Below are 23,984 nucleotides of genomic sequence, written 5' to 3' on the forward strand. Positions count from 1 at the left end.
ATATAAAGGTGGGGGAATGGAGGAGTATACGTACATAGTTTATGTGTCCTATTGAAATTAAGTTGGTATCAAAGAAAAACAAGATTGTTATGGACTTAAGAGTTTAATTTTAAGCCCCATAGTAAACACAAAGAAATTATCAGAGAATATGACCATAGAGATGAAAAGTAAAGTATGGGTTAAGAGAAATGGGGGAAGGGGCAATGGGGAGTTAAGAAATGAGTGTAGGGTTGCTGTTTGAGGTGAAGGGAAATTTCTAGTAATGGATGGTGGGAAGGTGATAGCATTACAACATTCTAAATGTGATTAATCCCACTAATGGAATGCTAGGGAGGCGGTGGAATGGGAAGATTAAGGCTGTATATATATATTTCCACAATTGAGGAAAAAAAAAAAAAAGACAGTCTAAGTAGATGACAATTGAATGCCAAGCATGATCCTGGATGGGATCTGAGGATGGAGGAGAGGAGGCTCAAAGGGACACAGTTGAGACATAAGGAAAAGGAAATATAGAATGTAAGCTTTGTATCATTGTTGAATCTCTTGTACTTCTTAGCTGCACTTAATGGGATTGCATAAAAGAATGTTCTTGTTCATGGGAATTGTATATGTGAATTATAGTGTTCAAGGATGTGTGCAGCTAGCTCTCATATGTTCAGAAGACAGAGCAATAGATGATAGATAGGGAGAGAGGGAGGGAGGGAGGAAAAGAAATACTGGTGTGACAACATGTTAAAGTTAGTGGATCGGGGTATCGGGGTGGGGAGGGTCAGGGAATGCTGGAGTTCTGTGTTTGGGGTTTGTATTATTTTGCAACTGTTCCTATAACTTTGAATTTATTTCAAAATAAAATGTAAAAAAAAACCCACAAAACTCTATTAGGTGAAATCGGATCTAAGTAGCACAGCTTATGAAGTTACAATGGCAGAAGAAACCACAAAAGTGAGAAACATCAAGATTTGCTAAAGTTCACCACAGAGGCCAGTGTTCAAAGCTTAACTGAGGGTGCTAATTTGATTGAAGGTAGTTTTCAGCATCTGAAAAAGAGGACAATTCCCATAGAACCAGCCACTCTGGAACCTGTGAAATTAAGTGATATAGAAAAGGGTACGGGAACCTAAGGGCTTCCTTTACTATTTCCCTCACAGTGTAAACATAACTCAACCTCACTTTCCATTTCATAAATTGTTTCTCATCTGGCTTATCAAGTGCTATACTCGCATCATCTAGAGAATACAGAATACCTATTCCTTATAAACACCCACAACCTATTAAATAAACTAACCTTCAAAATACTTAGATTTTAGTTACAAAGAAGAAAATTGTTTAGGAAAAAAAGTTGCTCCTTAAAGAAAACACATATTACTTTATTTCTGTAACATACAATTATGAGAAAATAATATTTCCTCTTAGAATTCAAACATATTGCTGAAGCTATTTACAATAGTCTTTGCATAGTAGTCTGGCAATGAATAACAATGAAAAAAGTTGAATAGGTAATATTACACATAATATCCAGCCACTGATTTATCAGTTCCCCTTCCCCACCACAGACATTTTCAAATCACCATAACATCTGAAAAGAAAATATCTTTATGAAGAAATGACAAAAATCCTGAGTATTTCATAACTTTTCCCCCAAATTTGAGTAGGAACAAAGGTATTCACTTAACAAGCCATTGAATTCTCCTCTGGAGAGTCTAAAAGAAAGGGACAAATTGGGCAGTCTGGGACATTCTAAGGCAGTAGCTTTCACTTCTTTAATCATGACCCATAGTACTACAGAAATAAAGAAATGCATTTTACATCAGAATATACGCATATATACATATTTAGTAACTAAGTTTCACAAGACAAAACTTATTCTAATTATGTTTTTGGTTCTTTACTATTTCTTTCCTTTTCATTTTTTAAACACTGATCATAGCCATTAAGTTGATTTCTTCTTGACGGCTGCAACCCACAGTTTGGAAGACACCAGTCTGAGGGCAATCCCACCCTGCAGTGCAAAAATAAAGTAGATCCAAACTGTGTGCCAAGGAGCCTGGGATTCCTTGGTGGTGTGTCTCAGGAGCCATCCAGTGGAAGGGGAAGGGAAAGGCTCAGCCCACACAGAGCCAGGCCTTGTCCCAGGTTAACCAGAGCTAGTCAGCAATTAACTATATTGGGGTTTCACATAAGATTTTATTAGAGGCAGAAAAGAAAAAAAATGGGTTCTTGGGTAAAAAAATTAAAGTTTCAAAATCTCTGACTTGGATGACCTTTCAGGACCCCTTCCAATTGTGTGAACCTAGAATTAATACTCATTCCAAACTAAAAAATAAACTACCAGTCTAAATATCACTATGGAATCAAAACCGTATTATATCACAAAAGCTTTTAGCACTGATCGTTCAAAGTTTTATGACTTATAACGTTAGAACTTCTGAGTAAAAGCACTGAAGCTATCGCAGCCGCCCTTCAAATTCCTTCCCCAACCTGTAGAAACATCCTCCAAGGCTTCTCCCTCACTAAAAGTACATTCTGCTCATTGGAATGTCCTTCTTAATCAAACAACTTTATATATGCTAAGTATAACTTATTAACAAGTAAACAGACTAAGCCACATGAATTAAACTTTGCCCTTCTGAGTTCCTAAGACACTGATTAATTAGAATAAATTGGCATCAATAAACCAAAAGCTCAGCAGTTTTCTTAATTCATAAAAACATGTATCTTTCCACTGGAATTACCTCCTGCCAAAATAGACCGATTTGGATGCATGGCATTGATGGAACACACAGAGGCAAGGTATTCGCCAAGAAAAGAATGCACCCATTTTCCTGTCTCATGGAAGATTTCTACCCGTCGTGGATACTCCATGCTGCCAACTATGATACAGTCTTCTTGTTTGGGGTCCCACACGGCTTGGAACCTGGTCAGCCATCGCCCAGTGATGGTGTTATGCCTGATGAAAAGACAATAATTTTCAAAGGAAGCAAATGTTGCATAATTCAAGGTGGCCCTGGGTATCAGGGCACAGCTCCTAAATGCTGGTTTTCTCTGACAAGTTTCTTCTCCTTAAGTGACTGAGTTAGCATCAACCTCATCTCATCCTCCTTACAAGACTGAAACTCAGGACAGAGACAATGGCTTCCTCAGCTTTGAGTCTCTAGTGTCCAGCCCCATGGTTTATGCTCAGTGAATGTTTACTAAGCATCTATTGAAATGATACGTCTTTTGCTCTGTATTTCCTAGCTCAGTGGAAAAGCCAGGCAGAGGGTTTTCCCTCAGAAAATTTCTTTTCTAGCACATCCAAAAATATGCATTCTGTAATCTAGGTTATAGATTTTAACAAGGGATCTGGTATTTCTCATATTTGTATTTCCCTGATAATGAATCCTGAAACCATTTTATATTCCATACAACTTGAAAATCCCAAAAAACGTTTGGTGCCCTTTACAGCTCTCCAAAGCAAAAAGAGAAGTGCTGCCCTTTTTATTCTCTATACCTTAATATCACTAACAATCCTTTCTTTTTAAAGAAGCACAGACTGTGGAAAATCACTTTTCCCACTGTCACTCAATGACCCTCTCTTTATGAAAATTCCTACTGACCCCAGAATCTTCACCATAGATTTTTTTAAAATTTAAAAATTAGATACCAATAGATTTGAATGAATAAAGTTTGAAAAGAGAAATAAGGAAGAGAAAACTTCTGGTCTGATAAGGGAAACTAAAATACCTCTATAAAACTCATGAAGCAATAATCAATATATATCACACTCCCTGTCCCTAACTTCATAAATATTGATAAAGAGGGATATCAAGGAAGAACACAATGAGTAAAGTTTGATGTAAAACAGATACACACGTACATTCAAAGCACCACATGCAAGAAGAGGTTGATTTAAAAAAAAATAAAGTGGGAATACGGGGAAGCCCTCTAAGCCCAAAATACACAGGCACAAATAAAGCTTCACATGGCCTCATCCACAAGGGAAGAGTTACAGTCTTCTTTAATAAGGTATCATGAGTAATTCAGTTCTGAATAGTCATCAAGCTTTACCAAAAATAACTTCCCACCTGCAGAGAATAACTTCCCACCTGCAGAGAATAACTTCCCATCTGCAGAGAATAACTAACTACTGACTAAAAGAGATTGAACTGAACCCTCTTTGTAGACAAAGGGAACCTGGAAGCAAGAACACTTCCGGATAGGGACTAGCAAAATGGGACACTTAAACAATGTAATACCAAAATCAGGCCCATCACATCTCTTTGATAATCAGAAGTCTAATGTATGCACTCCAACAATAGCTCATGTTAATCCAGGATTCACATTATTTGGCATATGGAAACCTACCTGATGGTGGTGAGGAGAGGAACCTGGGAGGATATACAGCTGCTGTCAAAGATTCTGCAAAATAAAAATAAAGAATAAAGTAACACACTCTTTCTGTTGTTTCTTGGAAATCTTCTGAAATAACCTCAGTGTATTTAACAAACTTCTCGATTGATAATAAATATGATTTAAAATATATGGGCTCAAACTACAAAAAACCTCAGTGTATACATTTATCACCACCAACAGAAAGTTATAAGGACTATTATAAAAGACAGCGCTTATACTTTAGTGTAGAAATTTGCCTAAAATAATTTATTTATAAACTATTACTCCAAATATAGTATTTAAATGAATTATTATATTCTAAGGTGATAATATGGCATCTAAAACTATATTCAGTTTCATAAATAACCTAACATTGCACTTATCAACAATTTCCCCCCACGAGACTCATCAGTTGAAGGCTGACAGTGTCATTTCCAGGTGCCGAAGGGGCCTGCAACGGGCCAGCAACCAAGGGGAAGTGGTCTTGTGGGCAGCTGGAGGTGGCCAGAAGCCTCCACTGGGCACCCTGACAAAAGGAAGCCAGATACATCACCATCCCACCTTCTCCTTGTCCTAGTTCTCCCAGGACAGTTTCTTCTTGGCACTAATTCGATTACTAGAATGCCAAACCACTAACAGTTATGGTAACAAGAGTAAACTCTGCAGTGCAAATGAACGGGAAGAGGACAAATAGGTAGCTCTTGAAGCAAAGGGTAATGCTCACAGACTTTGGAAAAAAAACAAACCAGGCACCTGTCACCCACGGCAGACCATGCTCTTCCCAATAGTCAGGGTCTAAGCCAAAATTAGGTGCCATTCTAGGGCCTGGCCCACAAAAGATATTCAGCAGATACTTGTTGAATGAATAATGAATTAATTCCAAAATCACTTAAGGTTAACTCTCATAAGCTGAGAAGTGCTTGTAGTTTTAAACAAAACGGGGATTCTAAAAGAAAACAAAATCATTTTACTCTGTGGTTACGCTAACGTTCCCCACATCTTTTTTAATTGGCATGGTTTTCTATTCTGGGTTCAATTGGTTTATATTAAATTTTAAATCCATTTTTTAGGAAGTAGTTACAGAAAAGCACCAAACCCCAGAACCATAAAACCATATCCAGTAATTTGGATAGAAACTCAATCTTTGCCATCTTTTCTCCCTGCCTATGGTCTGGGGCTCTGCAGCTTCCATCCAGCCACTGTACTGGTAGGGTAGACCTCACCTTCTCCCAAGTGCAAACTTCCACCTATGCTAAAAGTATCTTCCTTATAAGATACCATGCAGACTTATTTTATTGGGATTTCTGGGATTCTTCAGTGCTGAAAGAGAACACTGGCATTGACTCCCCAGGGCAGACTTTATAGTCCCAAGGAAATTTCCAGGACCCAGAAACTGCTGAAAAGCCATTAAGCACAGTTCATGGGTCTTTGGTGGCTTAAACAATAACACTAGTGAGTGAATAGGTTTACTGACATAGTAGCTAGACTCTTTAGATTCCTTAAAAACATGTTTGCTTAACATTGAGAACTGGTGGTTTAGTATACCGAGCCCTCTATCTTGAGGCTACCCTTATGAAGCTCATTACTGCAAAGGAGAGGCTAAACCTGCTTATAATTGTGCCCAAGTCTCCTCCTGAGTACCTCTTTATTACCCAGGTGTGGCCCTCTCTCTCTAGCTAATCCAACTTGGCAGATGAACTCACTGCCCTCCCGCTACGTGGGACCTGACTCCCAGGGGAGTCAATCTCCCTGGCAACACAGGATATGACCCCCAAGGATGAACCTGGACCCAGCATCATGGGAATGAGAACATCTTCTTGACCAAAAGCGGGATGCAAAATGAAACAAATAAAGTTTCACTGGCTGAGAGATTTCAAATGGAGTTGAGAGGTCACTCCGGTGGGCACTCTTATGCACTATATAGATAACTCTTTTTAGGTTTTAATGTCTTGGAATAGCTAGAAGTAAATACCTGAAACTATCAAACTGCAACCCAGTAGGCTTAACTCTTGAAGACAACTGTATAACTATGTAGCTTACAAGGGGTGACAGTGTGATTGTGAAAACCTTGTGGATCACACTCCCTTTATCCAGTGTATGGGTAGATGAGTAGAAAAATGGAGACAAAAATCAAATGAAAAATAGGGTGGGATGGGGGGAATGATTTGGGTGTTCTTTTTTACTTTTATTTTTTTATTCCTATTTTTATTCTTTCTGGTATAAGTAAAATGTTCAAAAAATAGATTGGGGTGATGAATGCACAATTATATGATGGTACTGCGAACAGTTGAGTGTACAACATGGATGATTGTAAGGTATGTGAATATATCTCAATAAAACTGAATTAAAATAAAAAACATGTTTGCCTTCCCAATTTACCTCAGCTTACAATCAGCACAGGTTGTTACCACCCTATTACCAGTTATAGGTGAAAAATAGGCAGAAGCAATGCTCTTTGTATGTTCAGTCAAATAAATCAAAGGCTGGCTTCCCCTGGGCTTCAGGTGTCTTGCATCGTAAATATGAACATCCCTGTAATGAGAGGAATAATTATTAATGTTCCCACAATACATGTAGTTATTACCCTCTAGAATAGGGCTGGATATAAATTAGACACTCAAATACTTGCTATGTTGAAGACCATTTAGGAGAGAACTTGCTTCTCTTCTGTATTTTTAATGATACAGACAAAAAAATAAAATGTTAGAGAAATTCCAAAACTATTTCAGATATATGTAACCAGTGGGTACAGAAAGACAAGTTTCTAGCTGGTTTTCCAACCTTTCCAAGGAAAAACTTAACAGACCAACAAGTTATAGACCACACGTGCTGGTTTGGATATATTATGTCCCCCGAAAAGCCATATTCTTTAATGCAATCTTGTGGGAGCAGATTTATTAATCTCTCTGATTAGGGTGTGACCCCTTGATTGTTTCCATGGAGATGTGACTCAGTCAACTGTGGGCTAGGCATTTGATTAAATTATCTCCATGGATATAAGAGCCCTGCCCATTCAGGGTAGGTCTTAATTAAATCACTGGAGCCCTAAAAGAGAGAAACATTTTGGAGAAGGCTGTGGAAAGCTGATGCTTGGAGATGCAGACAGAAGGACGTCTGGAGATGCTAAGCTAAGAGATGCTAAGCTCCAGAGAAGCTAAAAGAGGACCATGATGCTCAAATGCACAGGATCTGAAGAAGCCAAGAGAAACCCAGTGACATTCTGGTGAAAGCCATTTTGAAAGTCTTTTCGGAGTAAAGAAACAGCAAACACCAGCCACATGCCTTCCCAGCTGACAGACACCACTGGCTTTTCTTCAGTGAAGGTATCCTCTTGCTAATGCTTTAGTTTGGACACTTTTATAGCCTCAGAACTGTAAATTTGTAACTTAATAAATCCCTTTTATAAAAGCCAATCCATTTCTGGTATTTTGCATAATGGCAGCATGAGCAAACCAGAACACCACATATAGTGCTTCATTTTTCTTTTTTAACAATTACTAATTTTCTTCTCAAAAGACTAAAAGTAAATGCATATGATACCAAGGACAACAAAAATGTTTCAATATTTCACTATTAAATCCAAAAGAATATCTCACTTTTATAAAAACCACACATGCAAAAAAAAAAAACCTCAGTCAGTGTAGAAAGGAAAATAATTTGGCCTTTGGGTCTCACAAATTTCTTTGACAACCAAACTAAAACATGTATTCCTAAGAATAAAAGGCCTAAATCATAAAATTTTATGAAGAACATACCTCAATCCCGCAGCAATGAAATACTGTTTATACACTGGGTGGACATGAACAGTTCTTATTTTGTTCAAAGCAGAATGGATAAGTTTCTCATAAGAAGTTCCAGGTGTCCGTCTATCCACTAGAGACATACTTCCATCCCAGTGTCCTACTATTAAAGTGGAGGCATCTTCTGCCAAGAAGTCAAAGGAGGAAAAGCTACTTCTTTCATTTCTATACACCTAAAGACATAAGTAATAATCAGCTTACATTTATATAACATTCTTCTTTTAAAGCATGCCAAGACACAAGTTCTTTGGAAAAAGAGTTATAAAACACTTTAATTTGCCCAAATAAATGCATTTATTCTTCCTTAATCCCCATACAAAGCACAGGGCACAATGATCACCCCTTTTGCAGAGAAAGAAACAAAGGCACTGATCAGCAGTGAGACTTGCCTATAATCAATGGCCCATTGGCCCATATCAGGGCTACATCCCAAATCTTAGAGCCCCATAAGCCTCAGTTCCACATATAGCCTGTGAAACTTACCTGGATGGACTGAATCTAAACTCCACCCAATTGAAATTATACCTTAACAGACCAAGTAACTGCTAACAAAGTTCAACATACATCGCTGAATGTTCATCAACTCCAGGTAGAAGTGTAAATAGGTGCAAATTTTTGATAGGTGAGCTACATCTATCAAAATTTTTAATGTTTATACTCTGATCCAATAATTTTTCTAAGATGTACATAAGGATATTCACTGCAAGATTGTTTATAATACCTGTAAGAAACAACCTAAATGTTGGGCTCTGGTTAAATAAATGATGGAACATCTCTACTTTGAAATACCATGCAATGCTAAAAAGAGTGAGGTAGACTCATATTACTGTCACTTACATATTGATAAATGAAAAAAGGCAAGTTGCAAAAGAGAATATAAATGGTATAAAGTCATTAGTGTAGAGAAGGGGAGAAAAGTCACAGGAAGATGGCGGAACAGGGAGGAAGTTGCAGGGCTCATTCCTCTCCCCAAAACAGCAACTGGACAGACTGAAACTGTCCAAATCAACTGATCTGGGGCTCCAGAGACCAGGGGAGTATTGAGCAGCATTCTGAGAAGTATGGGATGAAGAGACTGAGAAACTGTGGTGAGAAACTGTGTAACTCCGGCCAGGACTTCAGACACCCATCACCCACCCTCAAGGCAAGCTGCTTCAGGCAGTGTAATCCCTGCCTGGAAGGTTTCTACAGCCTGGGAGGGCCACAGGAGTCCTCTGCCCCAAGAACAGAGGAGGACAAGGCCCAGTACTGAGCCAGCTATTGGCCAACAAATTTAGAGCGCTGGATCCCACTGATCCAGTGTGTCTGGGTCAAGCACCACCAGGCCATTTTTTCCACCCAGATCAGTGAGCTGACAGAAAGCTAAAAATACCCTGCCCTCATAAGGCTGAGGGGAACAGGCTGACAAACTGTACCATCTGCTGGGCAGGCCAGGAAAGCACAGCCTTAGGGAGCTGAAGAAAAATAAAGGTTTTATAGAGTCTTTCCTACCCTCTCCTCTAGGCCTATGGATCTTGTCTGCACCCCCTGCACAGGTACCTGGCCATGTTTTGGCTGAGAAATACTAACAAACCAACTCAAAGAAGAGCCTGAACACAAACCCAAACAACAACAAAATCCTAGATGAGAGAGAAAAACCAACCTTCAGAATCAACCCATCAAGATAATCAGATGCCCAGATACCAGCAAAAAATTACAAGTCACACTAAAAAACAGGAAGCTATAGCCCAGTCAAGGGAACAAATTAAAAAGTCAGAGGAGACATAGAATTTGGAACAACTCATCGAAGATGTTCAAACAAACCTCCTAAGTCAATTCAAAGAGATGAAGGAAAATATGGCTAAAGAGATAAAGGATATTAAGAAGATACTGGGTGAACATAAATAAGAAGTTTAAAGCATGCCAAGGAAAAGAATAGATCTTATGGGAATGAAAGTCACAAAAGATGAGATTAAAAATACACTTGAGGTGATTTCAAATGGAGTCAAGAGGTCACTCTGGTGGACATTCTTATGTACTATATAGATAACACCTCTTAGGTTTTAATGTATTGGAATAGCTAGAAGTAAATACCTGAAAATACCAAACTCCAACCCAGCAGTCTGGACTCCTGAAGACAATTATATAACAATGTAGATTACAAGGGGTGACAGTGTGATTGTGAAGACCTTGTGGATCACACCCCCTTTATCTAGTGTATGGATGAGTAGAAAAATGGGGATAAAAACTAAAGGACAAATGGGGTGGGATGGGGGATGATTTGGGTGTTCTTTTTTCACTTTTATTTTTTATTCTTGTTCTGGTTCTTTCTGATGTAAGGAAAATGTTCAGAGATAGATTGTGGTGATGAATACATAACTATGTTATCTTACTGTGGACAGTGAATTAGATACCATGGATGATTGTACGGTGTGTGAATGTATTTCAATAAAACTGAATTTAATTAAAAAAAATACACTTGAGGCAAATGAAAGCAGATTTGAACAGGCAGAATAAAAGATCAGTTAGCTAGAAGACAAGACATCTGAAAGCAGAGAGACAATAGGATAGAGAAAAAATGGAAAAAATGGAACAGGATCTCAGGGATTTGAATGACAGCAAAAAGAGCAAAAACATTTGCATCATGAGTGTCCCAGAAGAAGATAAGGGAAAAGGGCCAGGTAGAATATTTGAGGAAATAATGGCCAAAAACTGCCCATCTCTCATAAAAGACACAAATATTATTGTCCAAGAAGCACACCGAACTCCAAACAGAAGAAATCCAAATAGTCTCACTCCAAGACACCTACTAATCATACTGTCAACTGCCAAAGATAGAATTCTGAAAGCAGCAGTTTCTCAAAATGGTAGGTGTAGGTTACCATTCCTAGATGTCTTCCCAAGAGAAATGAAAACATAAGTGCATGCAAAAACATGTACGTGGATGTTTATAGCAGCATTAGTTATAAAAGCCAAAAAGAGAAAACCACCCAAATGTTCAATGGGTGAATGGATGAATAAAATGTAGAATATTCATACAAAGAAATATTACTTAGCAATAAGAAGGAATGAAGTACTGATTCCTGCTACAATATGGATATACCTTAAAAACACACTAAGTAAAAGAAGCCAGTCACAAAAGACCACATATTTTATGATTCCATGTATAGGAAATGTCCAAAATATGTAAATCTATAGAGACAGAAAGTAGATTAGTGGTTGCCTAGGCTGGGGGGGAGGGGTGTTCTGGACAGGGGGTGATGGCTAAGGGGTAAAGAATTTCTTCTGGGGATGAGGAAAATGTTCTAAAATTGATTCTGATTGATTGTGGTGATGGTTGCACAACTCTATGAATATACTAAAACCACTGAGTTGTATGCTTTAAATAGGTGAACTGTATAATATTTGAATTATACCTCAGTAAAGCTGTTTTAGAAAGTAAGTAGAATTGGTTATTACTAAATTGCTTATAAATATAGATGTACCTTTGTGCCAGTTTGTATATATATTATGTCCCCCAGAAAAAGCCATATTCATTGTTGCAGTCTTGTGGGAGCAAATGTATTAGTGTTGATTAAGTTGGAAACTTTGGATTAGGTTGTTTCCATGGAGATGTGACCCACCCAACTGTAGGTAATAGCTCTGATTAGATAATTTCCATGGAGGTGTGGCCCCGCCCATTCAGCATGGGCCTTGATTAGTTCACTGGAGCCCTATAAAAGCTCAGACAGAAGGAGCTCACAGCTAGCTGCAGCTGAGAGACACATTTTGAAGATGGCTGTTGGAAGCTGACACTGACATTTCGGAGAACGCCATTTTAAAACACCACCTGGGGGCAAGCGGACACCAGCCACATGCCTTCTGAGCTAACGGAGGTTTTCCAGACACCAATGGCCATCCTTCAGTGAAGGTACCCAATTGTTGATGCCTTACCTTGGACACCTTATGGCCTTCAGACTAACTCTGTAACCAAATAAACCCCCTTTTAAAAGCCAATCCAAATCTGGTGTTTTGCAAAAGGGCAGCATTAGTGAACTGGAACAACCTTTAAATTTCAAACTCCAACATTTTTGCAAGAATATAAACAAACACAAGACAGAATGTGACTTGCATAGATAACTACATGATAGTACACTAAAAACCAAAATGATGAGTGATGCCATCAACATGGCAATATAAGACATATACTGAAAACCTCTCCCCAGAGATTCAGCCAAAAAAAGGACAAATCTCACTTGCTCAGAACTTTGGAGGAAAGTAGAGACTGGAAAAAGATCCCACAAATGCTGAATCAAAGAAAGAAAGGGGATGTCAGGTAGGAAACTTCAGTTCCAGACTGGCCAGTCCTCTTCCCTCTCCCTCACTGTGGTCCCTCGCAGCTTGGGAAGTGCCCAGAGGCAGTGGCTGGGATACCTCCCACCTCCCACCGGGGACACAGACTGTAGAATCTCTCACAGCAGTGAGGCAGATCCCCACCTATGCCCAGACACAGAGACCCAAGCCCACAGTGACCCATGGCAGGACTCAAGCCACTGGGGAGGGAGAATACAAAAGGGCACTGAGGAGGAGCTTCCAAAATGGACGATTAAGGAGGGAATGGCAGAATTTACCTATTTCCCAAAAGCAGCAAGTAGCCATGCAGAAATTGTCCAAATCAACTAGGGATTCAGGAGAATACATTCCAATGTCTAGGTCAGTGCAGAAGGAAGGGACTGAGAAAATAGGGGCAAAGACTGCAATTTCAGTCATGGCTCCTGGCACTGATCCCCCACCCTTGAGGGAAACAGCAACAGGAGGCCCAATCCTTGCCTGGGGGGTGGCCGAGGATGAGGGCAGCTGAAGGAATCATCTGCCCTGCATTCAGAGAGGGACACAGCCCAACACTGAGCCAGATAATGGCCAGCAAAGTGAGATTCCCCTCCCCCCCCATTTCAGCTCCACCTGGTCAGATGCTGATGGACTCCATGAGTTAAACAGCTTCTGAGGACAAATAAGTAACTGAAGAGCATCATCTGCTGGGCAGGCTGGAAAGTGCAGGGGAAAAAAGCAGAGCTTTTCAGAGCTTCTCCAGACACTATCCCAGGTCCATCAAAGCTGATACAACCCCTGCATGGGTACCTGGCCTTGTTTTGGCTGGGAAATATGACAAGACAACTGTCAAAGCAATGCCCTAATACAAACCTAGGCAACAACTAAATCCTAGACAAGAGAGAGAAACAGACCCTCAGAATAGACCCATCAAGACAAACAAATGACCACATACAAGCACAAAATCACAAGTGATACTAAAACACAGGAAGATATAACCCAATCAAAAGAACAAATGAAAAAGTCAGCAGAGACACAGAATCTGGAACAACTAATAAATAATGTTCAAACAAATTTAAATCAATTCAGAGATGAAGGAAAATATGCATAAAGAGATAAAGGATATTAAGACACTAGGAGAGCATAAAGAAGAATTTGAAAGAAGACATAGAAAAATGACAGATATTAGGGAAATGAAGACACTGTAGATGAAATTAAAAATATACTAGAGACACACAACAGCAGATTTGAAGAGGCAGAAGAAAGGATCAGGAGCAAGAAGACAGAGCTACCAAATTCAAACAGAAAAAAAAAAAAATGGAGGAAAAAATGGAAAAAATTGAACAGAGTCTCAGGAAAATGACTGACAACACAAAGAGCACAAACATACACATAATGGGTGGTCCAGAAGGAAAGAAGAAGGGAAAAGGGCCAGGAAGAATATTTGAGGAAATAAGGGCTGAAAATTTCCCAACCCTTATAAAAGACACAAATATTCAAATCCAAGAACCCAACGTACTCCAAACAGAATAAATCTGAATAGACCCACTCCAAGACACATACTAATCAGACTAGTAAATGCCAAAGAGAAGGAGAAAATTCTGAAAGTGGCAAGAGAAAAGCGATTCATCACATTCAAGGGAAGCCAAGTAAGACTAAATTCTGATTTTTCATCAGATACTATGGAGGCAAGAAGGCAGTGTTATGATATATATATATATGATACTGAAAGAGAAAAATTGCCAACCAAGATTTCTCTATCCAGAAAAGCTGTCCTTCAAAAATGAGGGAGAGTTTAAAATACTCACAGATAAACAGAAGCTAAGATAGTTTGTTAGCAAGGGACCATCCCTGCAAGAAATACTAAAGGGAATTCTGCCACCTGAAAAGAAAACATAGGAGAGAGAGGCCTGGAGGAGGGTACAGAAATGAAAAGTATTAGTAAGGATAACTAAAAGGATAAAAAGAGAGAGAAAATAATCTGCCAAATAAAAGTCAAAGGATAAAATGGTTGAAGTTAGTACTGCCTTTGCAGTAATAACATTGAATATTAATGGATTAAACTCCCCAGTCAAAAGACACAGATTGGAAGAATGGATGAAAAAATATGATCCATCTATACACTGTTTATAAGAGACTCATTTTTGACCCAAAGATACAAATAGGTTGAAAGTGAAAGGATGGAAAAAGACATTCCACTCAAGCAGCAACCAAAAAAAAAAAAAAAAGCTGGGGTAGCTATAATAACATCAGAAAAAAATAGACTTCAAATGCAAAAATATTATAAGAGGCAAAGAAGGACACTATATATTAATAAAAGGGGCATTTCACCAAGAAGAAACAATAATCATAAGTATTTATGCACCTAATCACAATTTATACAAAAATTAACTTAAAATGAATCAAAATCCTAAATTTAAGAGCCAGGACCATAAAACTCCTAGAAGAAAATGTAGGCAAGCACCTTCAAGATCTTGAGGTAGGTGGTGGTTTCTTAGACTTTACACCCAAAGCACAAGCTATGAAAGAAAAAAGGGATAAATAGGACCTCCTCAAAACTGAATACTTTTATGCTTCAAAGGACTTTGTCAAGAAGGTGAAAAGGCAGCCTACTCAATGTGAGAAAATATTTGGAAACCACATATCCAACAAGGGTTTAATATTCAGAATATATAAAGAAACCCTACAACTCAACAATAAAAAGACAAACAACCCAATATAAAAATTGGCAAAAGATATGAATAGATATTTTTCCAAAGAGGAAATGCAAATGGATAAAAAGCACATGAAAAGATGCTCAACTTCACTAGCTATTAGGGAAATGCAAATCAAAACTACAATGAGATATAATTTCATACCTATTAGAATGGCCGCTATTAAACAACCAGGAAACTATAAGTGTTGGAGAGGATGTGGAGAAATAGGAACACTTATTCACTGCTGATGGGAATGGAAAATTGTGCAGACTTTGTGGAGGACGGTTTGGTGATTCCTCAGAAAACTAAGTATAGAGTTGCCTTACAACCTGGCAATCCCACTACTCAGTGTATACCCAGAAGATCTGAAAGGAGGGACACGTACAGACATTTGCACACTGATGTTCATAGTGGCATTATTCATAATTGCCAAAAGATGGAAACAACCCAAATGTCCATCAACAGATGAATGGATAAACAAAATGAGATGGAATATTATTCAGCAATAAGAAGGAAAGGAGTCCTGAAGCACACAACAACATGGATGAATCTTGAGGACATTATGTTAAGTGATGTTAAGTCAGACACAAAAGGACACATATTGTATGATCTCACTAACATGAACTAATTATAATATATGAACTCATAGACATAAAATCTAGAATATAGGTTATCAGGATATAGAATGAGGTCAGACATCCCCCCCCCCAGACACCTAGAGGAGTGAATCTCCCTGGCAACATGGAATATGACTCCTGGGGAGGAATGTAGACCCGGCATCATGGGATGGAGAACATCTACTTGACCAAAAGGGGGAAATGAAAGGAAATGAAATAAGCTTCAGTGGCAGAGAGATTCCAAAAGGAGCCGAGAGGTCACTCTGGTGGGCACTCTTACACACAATATAGACAACCCTTTTTAGGTTCTAATGAATTGAGGTAGCTGGCGGTAGATACCTGAAAATATCAAACTACAACCCAGAACCCATGAATCTTGAAGACGATTGTATAAAAATATAGCTTATGAGGGGGGACAATGTGATTGAGAAAGCCATATGGAACACACTCCCCTTTGTCTAGTTTAAGGATGGATGAGTAGAAAAATGGGGGAAGGAGAAAAACAAACATACAAACAAAGGCACCCAGTGTTCTTTTTTACTTTAATGGCCCTTTTTCACTTTAATTATTATTCTTGTTATTTTTGTGTTTGTGGTAATGAAGGTGTCAGGGATTGATTTTGGGGATAAATGCACAACTATGTAATGGTACTGTGAATAATCGAATGTACGATTTGTTTTGTATGACTGCATGGTATGTGAATATATCTCAATAAAATGAATTTAAAAACAAAACAAAACAACAACAACAGACGGTCCCACGTCCTCCTCAGACCAATTAAAACTGAGTCTTTGGGGTGGGGCCTAGGTATCTTCAGTGTTTTGTTTTGTATTTAAGTTCCCCAGATGGTTTTAATGTACAGGGAGGGCTTAGAAGCACAAGTGTAAGGGGTAAATAAGGGAAACAGAGAAGAAAATCCTGGAAGGAGATATGAAGCCAGTTAACACAAAAGTGTAATTGTCCAATTACAGATTTAGAGTGTTACTGAGAATTCTGAAGAGAATGACACAATAGCTTAAAGAAAACACTAAGCCCCAGACTAATGGGAAAGAAAAAAAAAAAAAAAAAAGAATGAGGCCAGAGAATCGGGAGTGGTTGCTTAATATGTGCAGAATTTTTATCTAGGTCAAACTTAAATGTCTGAAAATAAATAGAGGTGATAGTAGCATGTTATTGTGAGTATAATTAACAGTGCAGAATTTAGGTGAATATGGTGGAAAGGGATGAAATTTAGAGTCACGTATGTCACCAGACGGAAAGCTGGAGGTTAAAAATAGGAATGTATAACACAGTGAATTTTGTGGTGGACAATGACTGTGATTAACTATGTGATGATACTGTAAGCCATTGATTGTATACTTAGGATGAATTGGATGGTGTGTTAATATATCTCAATAAAAAAATGGTAAGTAGGAACTGAATAAAACTTCCTTAAAATAAAAAAAAATTTAATTTAAAAAGTTAACCTTTATTGTTACTTAATGAAAGTATTATGTTTCATTCTGGGGTTTTATATTAGTGATATTTATCAGCTTTTTCCAATTTATAATTTTTCTGATTTTTCTCATGCTAAATAAATTTTCACTATTGTAAAAAAAACTGAAATGTTACCATTTAACAGTTTATAAGAGGCCTTTTCACAAAAATTATCTCATTTAATCTATGATTTATAGCCCATCTACTTCCAATAAAGATTTGAAATATCAATGTCTTTAAAAACCTACTTTTAAAAGAGGAGAAACTGAAATCAAAAGGGCAAAAAAGCAAAGATACAGATAAGTACCATGTTTGTTTCTTCTAATTCTAAGTAGGAAATCAAGTCTGACTAGTAACACAGCATTAATAGTCTTAAAAATCTTTTTTTTTTTTAACATGGTTAAAAACAGACTTAAACATGCCTAAAGGGACTTAAACATTCTCATTCTTAAAAGAAAAACCAAAAACTATTATCTCTCAGCAGGGTGAAAAAGCCTCCCCAATTGTAAGAAAGATCATTTAGGAATTCAGTGAAGAACAAAACAAAAGCAATTATATACTATGCAATAATTATTAAAATAATTATTTAAAATGCTTTTAAAAATAGTTACAAATCATTTGTACATGAAATACTTAGAATAATTATAAAACATCAGAATTTGTTCATATTTGAGTATTGGCTTTTATAAAAAATTAAGGCACAAAATTAGGTCATCAATTAGTATTTACACAGAAACTTCAGTGATGAATACCCTGTTCTCTTCATTGTTTATCACATTTAAATTGCTCTTATACTGAGGATCTCTGAAAACTTTAAAAGTCCCATTTAAAACAAGATGAAGGATAAAAACCTGTATCTATATTAAAATAAAAAAGAAAAGAGTTCAATTTAAAAGAATTCCCTTATTGAGGAAACCTGATATGGTTAAACAAATCTAAAAGCACATTTCAAATGATATGTTTGTTGCAAGCATTAAAAAAGTAGTAGACCAAAACGAAAGCAATGGGATCCAATACAGTGAGAGCTGCTAGGGCCTTTGGAAGCTTCTGCCCTGTCCCATCAGGGATCAAACTGATTAGAAAATCTTCCAGGAGTAGCCTGGTGATCTAAGTAGACTGTCCCTGAAAGGAAGGGTAATCATGAGTATGAATGCCTGAGATCTTTCAATTATTCTTAAACAAATTCAAACTTAATTTGGCCTTGTGGGGGTTAGACCAGCCCAGGAAAAGATCTTAACCTTAAGAAGTGGTTATGAATAAACTTAACATAAGGTATTCTGAATAAATCCCCTGGGTGTCCATTACTTGCCAGAGTACAATTATAGGACACTCTAAATTCACCAGATGAAAACAACTGAGCTAATTTTTTTTACAATCAGATGTATATATGACATAAAAGACATGGTAAGTCTTAACTGGCATAAAACCAAATTTTGCAGTTTCTATATTATATTACAGGCCAAAAGTCCAAGATATATGTATAATATAGTACCATTACATGATGAATTTCTCTATCGTCTTTTTTTCATTTATAAGACTCTTCCCCACAAAATTCATGTCTGCAAATGCCAGGAATGGTGAACAAAATATAATAATATTCCTATTTTTTTCCCCTGAATGAAAAAAAAGTACAAGTTTTAAACCTAAAAATACGAGTGAGTTATTTTTTTAACTTTTTTTTTTGCAAAAACAATAAAATAACAAGAGAAAACACTTACTATATGCCAGGTTCTGTTCTAAGAACTTTATCTGCATTAACTCACTTAATCCTCATGACAACCCTATGATTTAGACACCATAACTATCCCATTTCACAACTAAGGAAACTGAGGCACAAAGAGGTTAAGTAACTTGCCAAGGTCAAACGAGTAACTGATAGTCTTGGAAAGTGTAGTTCTAAAGTCTCCAGGCTCTCCCAATCTGAATGGTATAATAATCATTTATGTGGCATCTCATAAAGAATCCAGAATTATCATTTGTGATCAGTGCATTAACATATTAACAATTACCTCTTCAAAAAGAGCCTTGGAAAAATCTCCACAACGTAATGTGCCATCATAACTCAATGACAGTATGTTGGCTGGATTGGCCGGTGAGAAGTAAAGACAGCTAACTGGCTTACTATGGGGGTGAAAAACATAAATCCCATCTTCTTTAGGTTGCTGGGTCTGGAAGAGAGTTGGGGAGGGAGGGAAAAAGCTAGTGAAAAGTAACAAGTATTTGCTCTGTCATTATGTCATTAGACCATTTACATCTGGATTATATTCAATCTCATTTCAATCTATAATTTACCCACCCTCTCATTCAGAAAGTCAGATCTAGCAACTTTATATTGTCACTGAATTACTTTTTCCTAATTTTCAATTCAACAATATTAAGTCTTACTTATTTCAACAGTTTCCAGATTTCTGCAACTACAACATTTGTTATTCTTTATAACAGAAAAAATTGCTAATTATAACCTCAGTTCATGAAATCCCCAGGAAATGAGAAATCTACTCTGTATTTCACACATGGTATAATTCCTTACTACCAAAAACAATATCATCTGTACCATTACCACCCCAATTCCTAAGTATATGTCTATAAAATATGAGCATATCTAACTTAGTGAAACCTAGAGTGATCAAAGGTGATTAAATGTAAAAATACAAAAATGTTTTTACATGAGGGAGAACAAATGAATGTCAACCTTTCAAGGTGTTGAGAAAGAGATAGTATTGGGAAAAAAATATAATCAAAGCAAACTGGAGTCTATGGTCAACAGTAACTTGTAATATGCTCTCATTAAATGTAGCAAAGGCAATAGACCAAAGCTAAATGTCTGAGAAGGAGATATAAGGGAGGGGTATGGGATTCTTGGTAGTGACCTTATTATTATATTGTATTCTAAGGTATTTTAATTTTTTATCTTTTGTATTATTCTTTTTTTAATTTTTTTTTTCTTTGGAGTAATGAATATGTTCAAGTACTGATTCTGCTGATAAATGCACAACTGTATGATGATACTGTGAACAACTGATTGTACACTGTGGATAATTGTATGGCATGTGAATATATCTCTATAAAATTGCAGGGAAAAATTTAAACAGAGGGATACAAGTGCTGGAGAAAACATGAAGAGAAGGGTGTATGTATTTACTGTTGGTGGGGAAGTAGAATGGTAGAGCCTATCTGGAGGACAGTGTGGTGGTTCCACAAGAAGCTAAGTATGTGGGTGTCATAAGGTCCTGCAACCTCATTATGGGGTATATAATTGGAAGATCTGAGAGCAGGGACCCGAATGAACATATACACACTGGTGTTTATGGCAGCAGTATTCACAATTTGCAATGGATGGAGGTGACCTAGGAGTACATCAACTGATGAACGGAATGGTGAACTGTGGTGTGTGCATACAATAGAATATTGAGCAGCTGCAAGAAGGAAAGAAGGTATGAGACACGCAACTAGGTGCATGGATCTTGAGGACAGCATTTTGAGTCAATTATGCCAGAAACGAAAAGACAAACACTATAATGCCTCACCAATATGGACTAATTATAATGTGTAAACTCATAATTGACTCTTAGAGCACAGCTTATCAGGGGAATGTTATTATAATGGTCCCTAGATTATAAGCTCTTACAGCAGTCACATCTATTCCTGAGTTGTAATGGTTATCTCCAAATTCTGAGATGCTGAGCTCTTTGTGTATAACCTGGCTGGTCTCTGGAACTTTGGGTATCTGTGTGACACCTGAAACTCAGAGCTACAGCTCGGCAGATATGAATGTCAGTGTTACCTCATATAGCAACTGTTAAAAAAGCTGAAAAGGAGTTCAGACTTAATTAGATATGAATGAAGAGGATCTGGTTAGGACCAAGGCAAATCAGACCAAAGGGTAAGAGACAATACTGACTGTGTCTTAAAGCTTCAACTTCTGTGTGAAACCAAGGGAAAAGATGTTTATATGGTGCAGGATCTATATTTTCTGCAGCACACTAAATAATTTAACTTACACGGTCAGTTTACTCAAACACCATAATTACATGGAATTTTGAATTAGGACGTAAGATCTTGTAGGTTTGTACAGTTTAGTGTGAAATCCTGATACATCCCAAAGTAATTTGGGCAGAGAATAAAAATATATTTGCAGGGCCCCCCTGAGGAACTGGGAGAAAATGCAGAAATGTTGGACTTCCCCACCTGGGTTATTACTGATATTCTAATGAACACTGAGGACTAACAATTTAGTAGGACAAGCCCTCGATCTTGGGGCTTGCCCTTAAGAAGCTTGTTACTGCAAAGGAGAGGCTAAACCTACTTATGATTGTGCCTAAGAGTCTCCCCCAGAGAACCTCTTTGTTGCTCAGATATGTGCCCCCCTCTCTAAGCCCACTTGGCAGGTGAACTCACTGCCCTCCCCGCTATGTGGGACATGACTCCCAGGGGTGTAAATCTCCCTGGCAACATGGAACATGACTCCCAGGAATGAGCCTGGACCCGGCATCAGCATCGTTTGATTGAGAAAATCTTAACCAAAAGGGGGATGCGAAATGAAACAAAACAGTTTCAGTGGCTGAGAGATTTCAAACGGAATCAGGACGTCACTCTGGAGAGCATTCTTATGCGCTATATAGATATCCCTTTTTAGTTTTTAGTGTGTTGGAATTGCTAGAAGGAAATACCTGAAACTGTCAAACTGCAACCCAGTAGCCATGATTCTTGAAGATGATTGTATAACTATATAGCTTACATGGTGTGACTGTGTGATTGTGAAAACCCTGTGGCTCTCACTCCCTTTATCCAGTGTATGGACAGATGAGTAGAAAAATGGGGATAAAAGTTAAATGAAAAATAGGATGGGATGGGGGGGATGGAATGCTTTGGGTGATCTTTTTGACTTTTATTTTTAGTCTTATTTTTATTCTTTCTGGAGTAAGGAAAATGTTCAAAAACTGATTGGGGTGATAAATGAACAACTATATGATAGTACTGTGAATAGTTGATTGCACACCATGGATGACTGATATGTGAATATATCTCAATAACACTGAATTTAAAAAAATATATGAGCATATCATTCTCAGCATAATTTTCATAAGGTTCTGGCATAAAATCATAATTTTAAAAATAACTTGTCCTCTAAATACTCTATGAAAATGCATGTATTTGAATTTTCACATTAATATTACTACTTCTAAGGATTATCCTTTCTACAACAGATTAACAACTCCTAAGAAGTCAATTTTCAGATTTGGATAAGTTATAGTCCTATGCTGCATGTCACATTATGAACTAAGGTAACTATCACCTCCACATCTGGCCTAGTCTGCTCTGAAATACTAAGCATTTTTGTTTTCTTTTTTATTTAAAAATTTAAAATAAACGTATTTTTTAAAAAGGAAAGGAATAAGAAAAGAAAAAAAAACAAAGGAAAATAAATAATTTGTCAATAATAAATGGTGAGGATGTGAAGAAATTGGAACCCTCATGCATTGCTGGTGGAATGTAAAATGTATAGCCACTTTGAAAAGCAGCTTCCCAAATATTAAATAAACATAGTTACCATATGATCCAGCAATTCCACTCCTAGGTATATACTCAAGATAAATGAAAACACATGTCTACACAAAAACATACCCACCCAAAAACATGTACATGAATGTTCACAGCAGCATTTTTCTGAATAGCTAAAAGTGGAAACAACCATCAACTGAAGAACGGATAAACAAAATGTGGTGTAGCCAAACAATGCAGCAATAACAAAGAATGAAGTACTGATTACTGATTAAAGATGGATGAACCTAGAAAATAATATGCTAAGTAAAAAAAGATGACACAAAATATCACATATTGTAACATTCTGTTTATATGAAATGTCCAGAAAAGGCAAATTTGTGGAGATTTGCCTGGGCCTGAGGATAGAAACAGGGATTAAGTATAAGCATGCATGAGGGATCTTATAAGGATGACAAAAATATTCTAAAATTGGATTATGATGATGATTAATTACATAACTCAGTAAACTTACTAAAAATCATTGAATTGTATACTTAAAATGGGTAAAGTATATGATATGTAAATTATACTTCAATAAATTTGATTTTAAAAAAACTAGAGGAGAGTCGGAAGATGAGCACAGGACAGGCAAGATGATATTGGTTTTAGACTTCCTGAATTTGTTAATGTGTCAGCCAAGTGTCCTGGAAAATCGAGGTTGATGGAGATATTGGATCCAGTTAACAGATTTTGGAGACACCAGAACTATCCTATGGCCCAAAAAAAGTGACAAAAAGAAGGGACTCTTCTACATGTCTTCAAATCTGTACAGATCTTTTTAAAAGCATTATACACCATGACTCAAGTGGGATTTATCCCAGGAAAGCAAGGGTAGTTCAACATAAGAAAATTAATCAATATACCACATTACAAGAATAAAAATTAAAAACCACATGATAATCTTGATTGATGCAAAAAAAAGCATTTGACAAATCTGTACAGATCAACCTACCCTGAAAAGATCTTCACTTGACCATGCTAATTCTCTATTTTTTTCTTCTTTTCAAAGTTCTTCAACAAGTAATCTTTATCTATTGCTTCCATTTCTTCCACCAATCCATACCTTTTTAACCTCCTAAAGTCTGTCTGCCTTCCTTAACTCATCTCTGAAGCTACTCTCTCACCTCACTAATGGTACCCCATTTTAAAATCCAATGCCCTTTACTCTGTTCCCATTCTTTTTAATCTCTTCT

The 23,984-nt window shown here is 37.2% G+C and overlaps 1 protein-coding gene across 1 annotated transcript in view; it reads right to left on the bottom strand.

Moving 5' to 3' along the window:
• Positions 1-1,379: 1,379 nt before the first annotated feature.
• WDR76 (WD repeat domain 76) overlaps positions 1,380-23,984 on the bottom strand; it is a 62,235-nt gene continuing 39,630 nt past the window's right edge. Inside the window, exons 10-14 of the mRNA XM_037834111.1 lie at positions 19,257-19,415; positions 8,127-8,344; positions 6,751-6,903; positions 4,345-4,398; positions 1,380-2,947 (exon numbers count right to left, since the gene is read on the bottom strand). Of these exons, the coding sequence (XP_037690039.1) occupies positions 2,695-2,947; positions 4,345-4,398; positions 6,751-6,903; positions 8,127-8,344; positions 19,257-19,415 (837 nt within the window). The 3' untranslated portion in view covers positions 1,380-2,694. The remainder of the gene's footprint in view (positions 2,948-4,344; positions 4,399-6,750; positions 6,904-8,126; positions 8,345-19,256; positions 19,416-23,984) is intronic.

The sequence above is a fragment of the Choloepus didactylus genome, chromosome 4, assembly GCF_015220235.1.
Source record: "Choloepus didactylus isolate mChoDid1 chromosome 4, mChoDid1.pri, whole genome shotgun sequence".
Classification (NCBI taxonomy): domain Eukaryota; kingdom Metazoa; phylum Chordata; class Mammalia; order Pilosa; family Megalonychidae; genus Choloepus; species Choloepus didactylus.